General features: G+C 41.8%; 1 protein-coding gene across 4 annotated transcripts in view; it reads left to right on the forward strand.

Moving 5' to 3' along the window:
- Positions 1 to 16178, forward strand: part of LOC129731596 (discoidin domain-containing receptor 2) — a 682978-nt gene that overhangs the window by 421367 nt on the left and 245433 nt on the right. For all 4 annotated transcript variants that reach the window (XR_008729043.1, XM_055691707.1, XM_055691706.1 and 1 more), the window contains one exon: positions 11898 to 12129. Coding sequence is in view for 3 of the 4 variants with exons in the window: in XM_055691707.1 (XP_055547682.1) it covers positions 11898 to 12129 (232 nt within the window). In the remaining variant the exon portion in view is untranslated. The remainder of the gene's footprint in view (positions 1 to 11897; positions 12130 to 16178) is intronic.

Consider the following 16178-nt stretch of genomic DNA (forward strand, 5'->3'; position numbering starts at 1 on the left):
TCGTGAATTTCGTTTTGAAGAATTTGTCAGTCATATCAAATACTTCGGTACGCTACTTAGCTATTTTTTAACTGAGCGAACATTTTCCTAAGCTATAGGTGTTCTTTCATATTTGCTTCCATTGCTACGTGGAAGCTGTCCGCCGTCACGAACGTGTGACCGCTCTCAGGAAAATTGAGAGCAAGTTCCTACACCTAAACTGATTTCGAATTTATCAGTAGTATCAAATGAAAAAACAAAATCTAATTTCATTTTGAGCGGCGCAGTTGATACATTGTGTTACGCTTCTCACAAAAAACTTGTTTAATGAAGCACGAGAGAAGGTCATTTGTGAATTGACCAGCGATGGATTCATTCCAAACGCAAGCTATACTGCCCATAATTCAAAAATTGTCTAATATGCCATAGGCATCAAATCGAGAAAAACGCATTTGAATGTTTTTTGTCGGTACAACATATTTTGACTGTTCATGACAACTTTTTTATTGAGTATTTCACCCTTCATATATGCTGGAACCTTGCCGTTGAGTTGAAACAGAGAAATCTGTAGAAAAATTCCATCCGCCACGTATTTTTAACACAGTAGCCGTTTTTTCAATTATAAACGAAAGGTTAGTTGACAAAACGGTGTGCAATTTGGCTAATATCCATATGATGTGAATTATATCGTACTCGTTGATGATGAAAATGGTTTTAAATTTAATGAAACAACACGAAAGCACAAGTGAGGATGAAAAGGACGACGAGACAATTGTTACGTGCAGCAATATAACAATATAACGAAAATATTATTATTCATGGTAATCTCACAATCCACTTTCCTATTTTTTTTTTCATCAAATCCAAAATGAAATCTGAATCTTCTCTTTATTAATATTACCCTTAATCAAAAAGCTAAATATAATTTTTTTAAATGTGAAGATTTATGACAGAAGGAAACAGTCACACGTTTTGATCATTAGTTTCACAGCACAACAAATAAATTCTTGTAGCATCAAATATTCTTCGTGAAAAAGTCAAATTTTATGCAAGGGCCTTACGATCGCTCACCTGTCGCCAGTAACCACCAAGCTACAACACACTTTCGAAAGTTAGAAGAAACACAGTACAGTAATAAAACACTGGTTCGTGAACATGCCACAGGCTCATATTAGATATTAGCCAACTTCTCAATTATTTCGGATATTAGCCAAAATTGTTTCACGTTTGCTGCCTTCCCAAATGAATTTTTTGATAATCGGCTTCCATAGGGACCTTGTTTAGGGTGTGTACCATCACGAGAAACTGTTTTCTCGATTTTGGTAAAAATGGCATATTAGCCAATTTTTGAATTATGGGCAGTATAGCACCGCCATCGATTTGCAGTAGGTAGTTTGTTTTTCATCACCGGTCGTAGCTGGCTATGGGACTGACTTGCTATCAATCTGGCTACGTACCCTAAAAGTAATCGCATGTGAGTCCCAGCTTATGATTTTCAACAAATTTTAATCAAATTTCGGTGTGTATGTAAGTTTTATGATGGAAAGTATTAGATTGTCATTGCAGTACTAAATTATGTTGATGGTCTTGTTTGAAAAAGCATTTAAGTGCAAAATTTCACCTAAAGTGTTACGATTTTTAATTGCTGTTTTCTCATCAGCACCAAAACGCAAATGGGACGGACTTGCTATGAGCGGCAGTACACGTAACTAACAACACCAAACATCCCAAGAAAATATGTTCTACTAGTACAAGTTTCCAACCACAAGTTCCCCACATCTCCTTGCTCTCAACGAATGTGATTATCACAGCGAAACAGTACGATAAGTGCACCTCGTTATAAATGCAGCCACTATTAGAAAAACTTTTCCCACTCGACTGCAACCGACTGTCCCGGAGGGTATTAATCTTTAACCAGCTAAATTGAGTTTAACGAATTCCATGAATACACAAACACAATTTCTCCACTGCTGGTGCAGGCAAGTACTCTTTCTTTTTTTTACAACCGAGACAGGATTCGATTCCCTGTGGGAAGCTATGACATCCCTCGGCAAGTAAAACTCGAAGAAATATGCGCCTGTCTTCGGTGAGTCAATAAATGTCACTTTTGCCTGCCAACCAACCAGCAGCGTTCTTTCTTCATTCGCTCACTCTCTGCCTGATCTGGTACTGTTAAAGCTTCATCAGATCCTGATCCAGCAAGCGGCGGTCACAGGTGACAGGTGATAGAACTTTATTTCTTGGGCGGTCTTCTGCTGGTTAGAAGAAAGCGTGTGGCATCTTTATCGACAGTCAGCGTCGTGAAAATGTCTTCCTTCGTTCAGTAGACTATCAGAGAAGACTTTTTATACATATTATTTCCTCCCCAGTGGGAGTATGTTGATTCGATAAATTATCACATTTCTCTCGAGTGATAAATTTAGACTATTTTGAACGAAAAACTGTATAGAGAGACATCCATTCTATAGCTCATCCAGGAATGTTTTCGTGAATGATTCGGTAGCAGCAAAGGTGCAAAAGCCATCCCGTACAGGGGGGGAGAGAGGTACAGTCGCAATTGAATATTCATGAGATGGCACGGATTGATGCTGAGGACATGGAAGGCGCCACCCGGTGCCAGGGATGGTAATTGATTTTCTATGCGTTCCAACTGGCTGCACTCATATATGCTCAATTATTCCTCCTGAACAATCGCAAATTGGTGTGCATGGCGTCGCGACGTCCAGTAAACTAGCAGCAGTGTGGAAGGTTGAATAAATACGTGCAGTATAATAAGGGCAATAAAATTAAATCAATGGGGACTTTCCATGGAGCGGATTACGGTGACCTTTGAGCTGCCAGTCGGTCCCTTCTAGCAGCTGTTGGTGGCGGGCTGAATTAAAGTACGTAATAATGTAGTTTTTATGTTCTTCGAGCTCGTTTGAGTTGACTTGGTTGCTGCTACGGCTACTGCTGGTGTATTGAAAGTTCGCCTGGTTAAATAGGCGAGAGGCTCTTTCTTTTCGTGGAATTTCGCCGAGTAAATAGAGTTGGTGCAGTTGAATCTGTTTCTATTGCCATAAATTTACGGACCATATTTGGCCCGGTGCCAACGTAAACAATATTCAAATAGCTTTTGGAAGTAATTCCGATAACGTGACTTTGAAATTATTGTGAGATTGGCCGTGCATTTGAAATAAAATGTCGATGATTTTTTCATCTATCAACACAATTGGTATGAGTGTTGCAGATAAGGTATAGAAATATTGAATAATGATAACGATGAGAAAAGTAATTTTTTCGAACCTATAAGGCACAATTTTTCTGAACTGGAACTACTGGACAATAGTCTGCTGAAAACTATTCCAAAACTAAATTGAACATTATTAAGCAATTTTGATTTTCTTTTAGGTTTTCCCGAGTATAAAATTAAGTTTACAGTCACAAACATTTTTTGATTGTTATGATTTTAAATTTACACTACTTACTAATTTTACGAGTTAGAGATGTTCAGCTTCTTCTGTCTTGGGCAGCCGTTCTCAAGTCACCTTGTATACCAGCAGGTCGTGCATCTTTTTCCACCGCGCACATCCACCGAATGCGAGGTCTACCACGAAGTCGACGGCCTCTTCCTGGTTCTCTACTGAAGAAAGTTTTGGCGACACTATCGTCAGACATTCTGGCTACATATCCAGCCCCCGCTGTATTACTTTCACTATGTCAGCATGTTTGTATACCTGATACAACTCGTGATTCATATGTCTGCGCCACACTTCATCTTTCAATTAACCGGCAAGTATCGATCGCAGAACTTTGCTGGAAGGTGTTAAAGGCACAAGGATTAAAGCAGAACTTTACGCTCAGAAACTCCAAGCGCTCGTCGATCAGCTTCCTTCAGCGTCTGTGCATCGTATCTGAAAAGAGCCACCGGGAAGATCAGCTATACAGTGCTAGTACTGTGAGCGTTTGCAAACTACGAAACCTTGTCCGTAGAAATTTCTGTTCGCAGTTATAAGTCGTAGTTTCACTTCACGGCCCATATCGTTGTCAAATATCAGAAGCTTACTAAGATAAACGAACTCATCAACCACTTCAAATCGTTCCCCTTCTGTCTTCACTTCAGCACCAACTCCTACGCTCCCTGTCACTACCATGTACTTTGTTTTGACAGAGTTGATAATAAGTCGCAACCTCACCGTTTCCCTCTTAAAGGTCAATATCGATGATATCAATGTCATCCGGAAAATCAAGGAGCATGTGAGACTTCGTGATGATCGTACCGTTTCGTTACACTTTGGCTCTTCTAACTGATCAGTTGGAGAGCGAATCCTTCGAACGCGTCTGATGTCTCGCCAGCTATTGGCACGCATAATTCCCATCCCTAGTAACAATATTGGTTTAGTAACTAGTAACAATACAGCGCTATAAAACTTTGATAAAACCAATATTGTTACTTGGGATGTAACAAAACTGGTGTTATCATAGTTTTTTAGCACTATTTTGGCTGTATTAAGCGCTATCAAACTTTGATAAAACCGATATTGCTACTAGGGATTTGTATCTCTCCAGCGTCTTACGATTCAGGTTAATTAGCTTCATCTGGAAACCGTGTTCCAGCATTGTCAGCCCCAGCTCGTTTTTTTCTCACAGAGTCGTCTGCCGCCTTAAAATATACAAACAGATGGTAAGTTTGCATGTCATGCTCCCGGAACATATCCAGGACCTGTCACAGGATGAAAATTTGATCCGACATGGATTGCCCCTGTCAAAAACAAATTTGATATTTGCCGACGAAGGATTCCGTTAACAGTCTCAATCCTAAGAACAGGATGCGTGAAAGCACTTTGTAAGCAGTGTTGAGCAACGTAAAGACTCGATAGTTGCAAAAATCCAATCCATATTCCTTCTTGTAGATTGGGCATACGAGGCCTTCCCACCAGCCATTCGGCATTTGTTCATTCGCCCAGATCCACAGTATGATCTGTTTACGAACCCATGGGGTGACGCTTATAGTTAGGGTCGTTACGGCCAAGACCAGCGGCTCGTCAGCCCCGGCAGAGCAATCACCAGCCATGTTGGAACGGATCATTGATTCCCACACCACAGGCCAAACCTCTGGCCTCCGGCTACTGAAACACCTCAAACAGCGAGTGACGGCAGCCGCGCAGAAGTCAAGAAGGCGGCAAGGTTAACGAACGGTGAACTCTTTGAGATCACAAACTGCTGGAAGGTGTTAAAGGCACAAGGATTAAAGCAGGTATTAGACGAAGCAAATATTTGCTATTTTTGGCACGGATTTTATTTTGTGCAAATAAAACTCGTACCAAAAATAGCAAATGTTTGCTTCGTCTAATACCTGCTTAAGACGGCCATAAAGGTACAACCCGGGGCGTTCAGGGCGGTCATGCAGAAATGCTTAGACGACTGTCTCTTCCCGGATAGGTGAATGCGACAGAGACTGGTATTACTGCTGAAGACCGGGAAACCAACAGGTGACCCATCGGCTTATAAACCAATCTATTTACTAGATACAGCGGGCAAGGTGCTTGAGAGGGTAATTCTCAACAGATATGTGAAAGAGTGAAACCGGTCTGTCAAGCAACCAATTCGGCTTCCGCGAAGGTAGGTCCATGGTGGACGCTATTCTCTCCGTCACCAAGACGGCCGAGGTAGCACTCCAGCGTAAAAGCAGGGGCCTTCGCTATTGCGCAATTGTCGAGCAAGACGTTAAAAACGCATTCGATAGTGCCAGCTAGAATTCTATAGCCTGCTCGCTTCGGCGCATCTGCAACACACACGAGGGTCAGGAATGCGTCCCGATTATCGCTGGGGTAACGCAAGGTTCCATCCTGGGTCCGGTATTGTTGAATGTATGACTGTATGTGTGCTGAACCTTAAGCTCCGGTGATTGTGGGCATTGCGGACGACATAACTCTAAGAGTCTACGGCGAGTCAGTCAGCGAGGTCGAGTTGAAAGCCGCACTATCCACACGCGTAGTAAAGGATTAGATGCACTTCAGGAAACTTATGTTGCGATAAAGGTCATCCCAAAGTAACACCTGCAACATCAAGTTATAAGCATGTTATAAATAAATTGCAAGAAAAACATCAAGTCTTAATCCACTCGTATTGATGTTATATATCAGAATTATAGCTTGAAGTTGTATATAGACTACAAATTATTTTTAAAACTGATTTATAACACGATTAAAACTAACTTTTTTCTTGGAAATATATTGCTTTAGACAGACAACGGAAGCAAATATAATGGAATCAGTTGTAAATATGTTCGGTGGTGTGAACTATTTATTCTTTATCAAGTACAGATCAAAAATATTACTATCGATTAATAATTCACCCGGCGACCGGGTAACAGAAGACGGCGATTAATGCCGGTGGATGCAGTATCACCTCAAAGCGATCCTTGAAGCTCACGACGAGCTCACGTTTGAGAGCCACGTCAACTATGCCTATGCAAGAAAGCTTCCACGACCATAGCGGCTATATCGCGCATGATGTCAATTAGCTGGACGGTATTCAGCAGCAGGCGGAAGCTGCTAGCTAGCGTGGCAACGTCCATACTCAGGCATGGCGGACCCGTGTGGTCGAAAGCGTTGGGTACTTCCAGTTACCGTGGAAAACTGGATAGCATCTACGGGCTCATATGCCTGAGGGTCACGTGCACGTGTCGAACCTTGTCACACGAGCAATACGCGTCGTGGCTGGCATGTTGCCTATCAGCATTATTGTCAAAGAGGATGCAGAGTGTTTCGACCAACGTGACCCAAGAGGTATACGGACCACCAAAAGGTCAAGTTTGATGACCAGGTGGCAGCATGAATGGTCCAATTCTACCAAAGGTAGATGGACGCACCGAGTCATCCCAGAGATAGCTGGATGGATCAAGAGGCGCCATGGGAAAGTTAACTTCTACCTAACACAGATGCTGTCAGGCCATGGCAGTACCTGCACAAGTCCTCGTTTTAATCAGGTAAAGAGCAAATGTTGACAGTGAGCGGGCCGGGTGCTACTCCGAAAACATAGTGAGAAGGATGTGCGACGACGAGAGCACCTGGAGAGCAGTCATCACAGCTGCTTTTCAGATCGTTCTCACGCTGCAAGGCACCAATGAACAGCCACCGAAATGCTAGTGAAGGCTAACTCTGCTTTACGAACTCAGCCAAGTCGGTAAAAATTAGAGGGTTCAATAATCAAAAACGCATTTGTCCCGTAAGCAATGCCTAACGGTTGTCCCACGAAGACTCGAGTTCGAGAAAATTGGAGAAACATAGCCACTATGATCTGGTAGATCGCACTATACAGCTGCTCGCTTCCCGCCTTTAGAAGTTCGGCCGGGATACCATCCTTCACAGCGACCTTGCCGTTTTTCAGCGCACTGATTTCTAATTTCACCTCTTCCTGTGTTGGTGGCTCCACAGCTTGTTCGTCGCTCGCAATCCTCATTCTGTTCCTGCTTCGCTTTTCTTACTCGTTACTGTTCAAAAGCGCTTAAAAGTGCACGTTCCACCTGACTGCAACCGTCAGTTTATCCGTAAGCAGGTTACCAGGCTCTATTGACTGTTGTATAGAAGCACCGTACGTCGTTTCTAGCAAAGTCGTCCTCTGCGCTAACAAGCACCTCTTTCTTGTGCCCGCACTTCTTTCGACAATGGACTCTATTTGCAGCAACTCCTGCATCTTTGTATCTCTCTCCGTTTTGGCACGTACCCGCAGTGAGTATGCGGCTCCTGGCACGGTTCTTCTCGTCCGTTGCTCTTTGGCACTCGGCATTAAACCAACAGTTACGCTGTGTTAATTGTCACAATGACACCTTGAATACTACTCCACAGTCCATTTATATCTTTCACTCGTTTCTCCTGCTGTTCTACGATCCGTTGATCCTGCTCTCTGGCGTATTCTTCTGCCACGCCATCACCTCTCAACCGCTGTATGTTGAAACGCATCGTTCTTTCTGTTCGAGATTTCAGCTCGTTCGACCACCGTGTGCGGATCTTACAAACACCGAGATAATGGTCAGAGTTAATGTTTGGACCCCGATTAGTCCTAACTAGCCACTAAGTGTGTTTCCGAATTTTCAAGCTTGGTAAATAGGAGCTACCTGAGGCCTTCCAGGTGGTCTCGAGGTACGATGCTGGCCTAACAAGCCAGTCGTAGTAGGTTCGAGTCTCGGCTCGAGAGAGACTGTTAGTGTCAGTAGGGTCGTAGCGCTAGCCCCACAATTGTCCTGTACATCAAACAGTTGGCTGCGAAGTCTGTGTATAATAAACAGAAGATCGAATTCCGAATCGTAATGTAGCACCAAGGCTTTGCTTTGCTTTGACTTTTGTGACATTTTTGCAATTTTTGACAGTTTTGACATTGTTTACATTTTTGATATTTTTGACATTTACTTTTGACATTTGTTTTTGACATATTTAAAAACATAACCCTGCTGATGCATCGCACGAAATCTGTTGCACTATGCACGGAGAGAGTTGGAGATGGAGATGTTGATAGGTTGTAGAGAAGCTTGGGAGCCGGATACAGCCTTCTCATGCTGATCGGCAACGAGAAAAGAGCTATTGGGTAAAGACCCAACATCATGAGACGCAAGTGAATCTAAGTACCGGGCTATTAGTGTTAGTTAGTGAGCCGATTGAGGAAAAACAAGTCAGAACGCCGAGCAACTGTGCATTTGATCTAACCGCCAAGCTTTTCTCCACAAAAACCCACCAGGACCCATTATTATAATCTGGCTGAATCCTGACTGAACAACCGCCGGCCTGATTTGATGCAGCTTGTGAGGTCGTAGTCGTCCTGGACAAGAGCTACGATGGGCTGTCGTCCTACAGAAGCTACAGGAATATCGACCATCGACTAGCAACCGAAGATTCCGAAGTAGACCCGGAGCCGACCCTGTCTATCATAGCCGACAGGGAGTAGAAGAAAGAGAGAACCCAACCCCAAACAGTCACCAGAGGAACGACCAGAAGCTAGGGGCTTTGGCAAAAGGCTGAGCAGTGACACAATTTTGACAGTTTCGGCATTGTTTACATTTTTGACATATTTTAATAGTTTGACATTCCTAATATTTTTTTCATTTTAAACATTTTTGACTTATTTAACATATTTGACATATATGACATGTTTAACATTTGACACACTAAGGTCTTTTTCACACGGTTTTTAACACGTCTTTTTTATGCGGATTTAGGAATTTACGCGTTTTTTACACGGATTTTTCAGAAAAGTCGTTTTTTATGCTGTTTTTATGTTGTTTTTTTTTTGCATGCGGAAATAACACTGCTATTGATTTCTTTTTTCCGAAAGAATATAGAAATTATTGAAAAGTTTAGCAAATTTTTACGAGGATTTCGGATTTTACGCTGCTTTTCTACGTAGGTTTCGGGCCTTACGCGTTTTTTACGCGGATTTTTTTGCGCACCACGTATCCCCCGTGTAAAAAAGACTTTAGTGTATTCAACATTTATAATTGAGTTTACTTTGTTGGTATTTTTGACGCTTTTTCAAATTCAAGGTATATTTTAGATATTTTACAACATATAAAAATATAAAAAATCTATTCGAAACCGCATCCAAATATATAGCAGCATTGTCTGCTTTGAAAAATGTGTAATGTCTGACGTAGAAACCCTACAACACACTGGATTTCGGGTTAGTTACCCCACCACTTCTTCGCACAAAAGAAATCTAAGCTTTCAATCCTTCCAGCGCTGGTCATTAAATTTTATCCACATCATAAGATTCTCATCAAAAAAATCCCCCAAACAGATGCTACTTTTCGACATTTCGCACTCCTCTGTCGCCACTTGACCTGGTTTTGAATCGGACAAAAGTGTCTCCTAACGAGCCTCCTCGAAGATTTCTTTTCCTCATTCTTTCTGCTCGGTTGCGGCCCGAACAAGTGCAACCCGCAATCATCATGAACTTTAATGACCATTTCGACGCGCGCGCGGGATCCATTTGAGCAAGGCACCATTTTTCGCTAGTTGCTTCGGGTATTGCAGAGTTTTTGCTTCGCTCTCTCTCTCTCTCTCTCTCTCTCTCTCTCTCTCTCTCTCTCTCTCTCTCTCTCTCTCTCTCTCTCTCTCTCTCTCTCTCTGTCATTATCATTAGCCAACAACCATAAGGAGATGATGAAATTTAATAGATACGCGTAGAGCGGCTACCCATTGACCGACCCCTCTTACCTAATGTTCATCTACCATCAGTCAACGCCGACATTGGTCACAGAAGAGACCCTGCGGGGAGGCTAAACAGTAGCCGTGGCAACCGACTTCGATATGTAAGGTTTCGCTTGACGACGACGACGACGACGATGAGTATGACGACCGACGTTGAGGTGTAGGGGGGAAAAGTTCCTAATGGCGTCGACGAGGATTTGAAATATTAGATATTATTAACGGGCATCAGGTCGGTATGGCGCGCGGTGTCAAATTGCGACTGCTAGAGGGACTATTTTTTATTATTTTTAATTACGGTTAATAACAGCGATATTAAGTGCGGCGCATGGGGAGAAGGGATTTCGGGTAAGTCTTCAGAAAAATTAATATCCGTTGCCCGTTAGGAGTGCTGATGGAGCGCACTAAGGCTAACTTATCTGCTGCTACGGTTGGTTTGGGTGATTGGGCGAATATTTGGTTGATCGCTTTAAATATGGTCATGCGGCATAATTATAACCTTGAAGAATGCTTGTATTTTATTTAATTATCGTAACGCTACTTTTTGTTGAAGCGACTAATTAGAAGTTCGATTGACCAGAACAAGTATCCTAGATTCTCATCAACTGAAAAACGGGACACTACCGCATTATAAAACTTCCTGCGCAAACGACATGATTTTTTTTCCGGTAAAACATCTCGTCAGATGCTGCACAAAGAAATTCTCCCGAATCTGCCTCAGAATAAAGAACTCATATTTATCCGGCGCATAACGAAGGCGTGCCACTCGTCCTGCTTCAGCCCGTCATCGCTATTGTACTAATTTGACAATAGCTATTTCAACGAGCAGCGAAAAAGTGGAAACCCTTCTTGCAATTTTCAGTCAGATCCTTGAGAACGCGCGTCATGAATATACCTACAGCACTGCGTATTGTATTCCATCTTCCACGGTGCGTGCGTCGCGTCGCGGCTTCCCATTCAACAAACCCCATTCACGGGTGAAGTCTGAATGCTTCCCCGCAATCGCACAGAGCCACTCGCGGCACCTCATGTCATTGGGCGGTGGAAAGCTTCTTTCTTTCGGTGTTGTAATTCATACAGTTCTGGTGTCAGAATGATGACGAGCTCGTCCCTCCAAACACTTTAGCTTTTTTTTAACTGCCTTTTGCCGGCGATAAATTTCTTCCGCGACAAACTCATACAGAATTACGACAAAAAAATGTGCCTTGAGCGGGTGGAAGACGACAATGGGTTTCAATTAACGATAAAGTTCAATCTCACACAATCTTACACGGCAGTAAAACAGGGTTTCTCGTAAACGACATTTTTACGCAGCAGCAGCGCCGAGGACGAGCAAAGAGAAAATTACCTTCATAACTAATGACAAGCAACAACAGGAAAAAAGAATCTCTTCCGAGCTGACAGAAAGTTGCTAGTAAAATGGAACACAGTATTGTAAACTTTTGTTTCTGACGAAAATAACGAAGTATAAGTTTACTGGATTTATAAACTTGTGTCGCAAGCAGATTTTTTCCCTTTCGTGCACTTAGCGCAGCGCACTAACTGTAAGTGCATAATATTCAAATTCACCCCGAAAGTTTTCGCCAACATCTCAGTTTTTCCCTTCGGGTGGCTGGCAGGCGCAACAGAAAGGGCGCACAGAGCAGCTTTAAATTCTGGTTGTACGACCAAGTAAATAGATTATTAACGGACTTCTGCTTCTGATTCTCGGTCTATTTTTCTTTGCTCCTCTTGCAGATTGAAAGTAGACAACAATGGAGGCGCTTGGTGTCCGAAGCACATGGTGTCGCGTAACCTGAAAGAGTACCTGCAGATCGATCTACAGAAAATGCACGTGGTCACGGCCATCAAGACGCAGGGCCGCTTCGGCAAGGGCCAAGGCCGGGAATATACCGAGGCGTACGTGCTCGAGTACTGGCGGCCCGGATTTAGCAAGTGGAAGCGATGGAAGAACACCCGGGATAACGAGGTAAGAAGGGCTTGCAGTTTTTTTTTTAAATGTAAATATAACAATGACCAGTGCGATTTGATTAGTGCGGTTGACACTTGTTCATATTGATATGCGAATTACAATTCAATTGAATTTGCAATTATTTTTAATTTTTTTTTTTATTTATTTATATTTAAGAGGGGACCCAACTCTGAAAAGTTGATAAATAATTAATTTTCTTGATATTTTTTTCGAATGTTTAGAGAAAGGTGAAGTGTTCTTGTATTTTTACTACCAGTTGAAAAACATGGTTTCGAGAGAAACACTGCCAACAGCGTATAACTCACTATATTTGTATCCAGGACATGCAAAATTTATCTCCAAATATACCTTAATCAACAGCCAAAATACCCGCACATCAGTCTACTCTAAGCATCTGAAAAAATATAACGAAAATTTATTATTTTTTCAATATACAGAGTACACTTTGTCTGGCTTAGTCTCAATGAAGTAATAATGGGAAAAACCGATTTGACCTGACAACATTATAACCATCCTCTAATCGGCATAAAAACCCGTTTTTAGGTAATGTTTACCACAGTTTACAATTACATATCACATACCGTTCTGCATCGCATTTCGAACACTTCGAACACGCTATTGAACTTATTGCACTAAAAATCAACGAAAAACTAGTTTTCTCGTCGATCTTAAAGATTTAACAAGTTGGTTATTTTATAGTTGTTGCAATTAAGTGCTATTTATATAGATTCAAACATGTTTTTTTATGAAATCAACGAGAAGTCAGACCTCGGCTTTGATTCAAATTCCGAACACTTCAATGAAATCACTAAGAGATACAGGGGATAGTCAATATAAGTAGGATAGGTAAAATTTTGATGATATTTGAAATGCAGTAGCTTTGCCAAATATCATTCGATTTTAATAATTCGAACACCATTAAACTGGAGATTTTTTGAAGTTTCATATTCTGATTACAAATGTGGCCTAGGTCACCGGATGTAGGAAATAATCCTGAGTCCCGGTTGGCATATTAAACCTGCTAGTTTCTGGTTGAATTTGGTAATGGGTTATCTGATAAAAATGCTTATTTCCATCATTGGCATAGATGACAAAACCATTTCTGAAGCGAATGATTCATCAAGATCCGGAACCGGCCAAGAACTTATCAAAAAATGGCTTTTGTACATCCAAAAGACCCCAGAGGAACCTGTAATAGGGAACATTCACATTTCTGCATCAAAATATAGCATGCATTTTTCATCAGGAATCACCCAAAAGAAATTTTTTAATACAGACTGCGTTGACCACTCCCGGATCGATCCAGATGCCTTGAAGGAACAGGTAGTGGGGACATTTGCATTTTTGAATGAAATATACCGTCCGACACCTCTATCTTCAGGATAAGGGATTCTAGATGAAAAATACTAAAGATAGAGATGTCGCACGCTATATTTAATGCAGAATCGTAAATTCCCCCACTATTGGTTTCTTCGGGGCATCCAGGTTGTTTCGGAAAAGGCCAATGAAGCCTTTATTCAAAAATATGTCGTTTGAAAGGTCTGAAACACAGATCTTCAGGATAAAATCTCGAGATCTGAGAGACACGGACCTGGTTAGACAAGGAAAGATGCTTTAGTGCGATTCATCTATTCTGGATTTTCAAATTTGTAAATGGAGCGCACTAACGAAAAGTAGAGGGCTTGCAAACAGAACGGGTCTTAAATGTTCTTGGCCATGTGCATAAGAACTCTAAATTGCGGTTGGCTTTCGACGAATGCGAAAGTAGGTCGGTAAGCTAACAGTCTTTTAAATACCGTACAGTAAGAAATATTTTAAACTCTTAAGCATATATTAATTTGAATCACGAAGGAATTGCAAAACAAACATCGTTTAAAAGGTTTAAAAAAAGCAACGGCCCTAAGCTGCTTCCCTGTGGGACTCCAAACTGATTGCAGAAAATATGTAATCCAGTGAAACCAATCTTTACTGAGAGGCAGCGAGGTTTGTGAAAAATTATTACTCATAAAAAGAATATGAAATAGAGCAGGCATAGATGCATTTAGCGCTAACTCGACTGAGGGGTTGGAAAAATTCTCTAAAAGTTCAGGTAAAATTTGTGAGTGTGCGGGTCTCAGAAAACAAAGCAACTTTGCATATCTTCAAAGCATATGCGCGAAAAAGGTTGTTCGTTTAGGATACTTCCGATACTAAACAATCCCAAACCGTGATGTGATCTTACTGTACGTAAGAGTCATCTGCCCTTCGCTTGGTCAATGGCAGCAGTTCGCCAACTCCGTAGCCTGCGTAGAGTCCGCAGGTCGTCTTCCACCTGATCGATCTACCTTGCATACTGTGCACCATGCTTGCCATTCTCCTCAGTATGTGAAAGGAGAGGAGAAGAAATTCACCGCGCACTTCCCTTCCAGTATGTGCCTGCGTGTAGCAAATGCTTTCACCACACCTCTTCTTTCTCCACTCCAAAGTGTCTCCACCAGCTCACAGAGAGACAAACACACTTCCAGCTCACCATACATCTGATAGGAACAAGAGGGGTGAATCACTTTACAGAGAAAACGCAGAAGTACACAACAGTGTCCACAGAAGTACACAACAGTGTCCACCACAGTCCGGAAGTGGAAAAAAAACCTACCGGGCAAAAATGTAGTCCTCGTGTAGCTACACTGCGAAAATGAATTCCACCAGAGTAAATTCGACCGGCACGAGCGGCACGAGCAACGCAGGCTATTTTTTTTCTAACAATCTCTTTTCTTCTTCTGCCATGCTCAAGAAACCTACTGTGAAACGCACCGCAGATAGCTCTGCAGTGTAATTATTGTGCGTGATGTCCACACGTGTGAGAAAGTACACCATAGTTCATTGTCTCGCAAGAGAGAGATTTCAGATTTCACCGCAGTGCGTTCAGGTAGCTCAGCAGATAAAAATCATTTGTCGCTCCCTTCTAGCATGAGCGTTGATTTACTCTTTAGTGTGAAGGCAGTTTTTTTCGCAGTGCAAGATGTTCTTCTGCACTCTAGAGGTTTTCTGAGGAGAAAAGACAAGCATGCTGTGCACCTTTCCGTCTCGTTCGTGACGGACTGGTTTCAAGAACCATCTTTACCGGGCTGTCGTCCGATCTTTACGACATGCCCAGCTCACCGCAACTGGATGATTTTAATGCTGTGTACGATAGATGGCTTGCTAAGCATCTCCCGCAAATCGTGGTTTATTCGCCTTCTCCACATTCCGTTCTCCATTTGCATTGTGTGTTCTGCCACAAATGGTGACATATCAACACTATTATGTATATATTTGTACGCTTTTTTATATTATTGAATGTTTTTAGCTTTCGCAGTTACGTTAATGTAATTGTAGGAAAATCATTAAACCTACTTGTCGAGGAAAAAAAAGAAATAAAACAAAACTTAAAATAAACTTAAAACTATCTTACTGACTATAAAGTGAGCTAATCGTTGCAATTGAGGATGACAACGATTTTTGTCGGAATTTGTTGATAATTTGGCTTGACATATTTTCTAATGTTTCTTTGTGTTCAATGTGCCCCTTGAAAGTAAGATTTTTATCATAAATTATCCCTAAGTAATGAACTCGATCAGACCAATTTAAGACTACACTGTTCATCTTATTGACGTGGTTATTGGTGGGTTTGAGAAATGAAGCTCTTGGCTTATGAGGAAAAATAATTAACTGTGTTTTAGAAGCATAAGGGGGAATCTTCCATTTCTGCAAGTAGGAAGAAAATATATCTAAACTTTTTTGTAGGCGACTGCATATAACACGAAGGCTTTTTCCTTTTGCGGAAATGCTTGTATCGTCACAAAACAGAGATTTCTCACAACCTGGTGGTAAATCAGGAAGATCAGAAGTAAAAATGTTATATAAGATTGGGGAGATAGTGATCCAGTGCACGGTTCTAGCCAGCGTTTCTCCACCGTATTTCAACAACCCTCTGGGAAGTTGCTTCACCTCCATGCAGAGCTGCGGAAAGTCAATATCATACTACTGACATTACGCCAAAATGATGCAACACCAGAATCAGCCAACTA

The sequence above is a fragment of the Wyeomyia smithii genome, chromosome 3 (genome assembly GCF_029784165.1).
Source record: "Wyeomyia smithii strain HCP4-BCI-WySm-NY-G18 chromosome 3, ASM2978416v1, whole genome shotgun sequence".
Classification (NCBI taxonomy): domain Eukaryota; kingdom Metazoa; phylum Arthropoda; class Insecta; order Diptera; family Culicidae; genus Wyeomyia; species Wyeomyia smithii.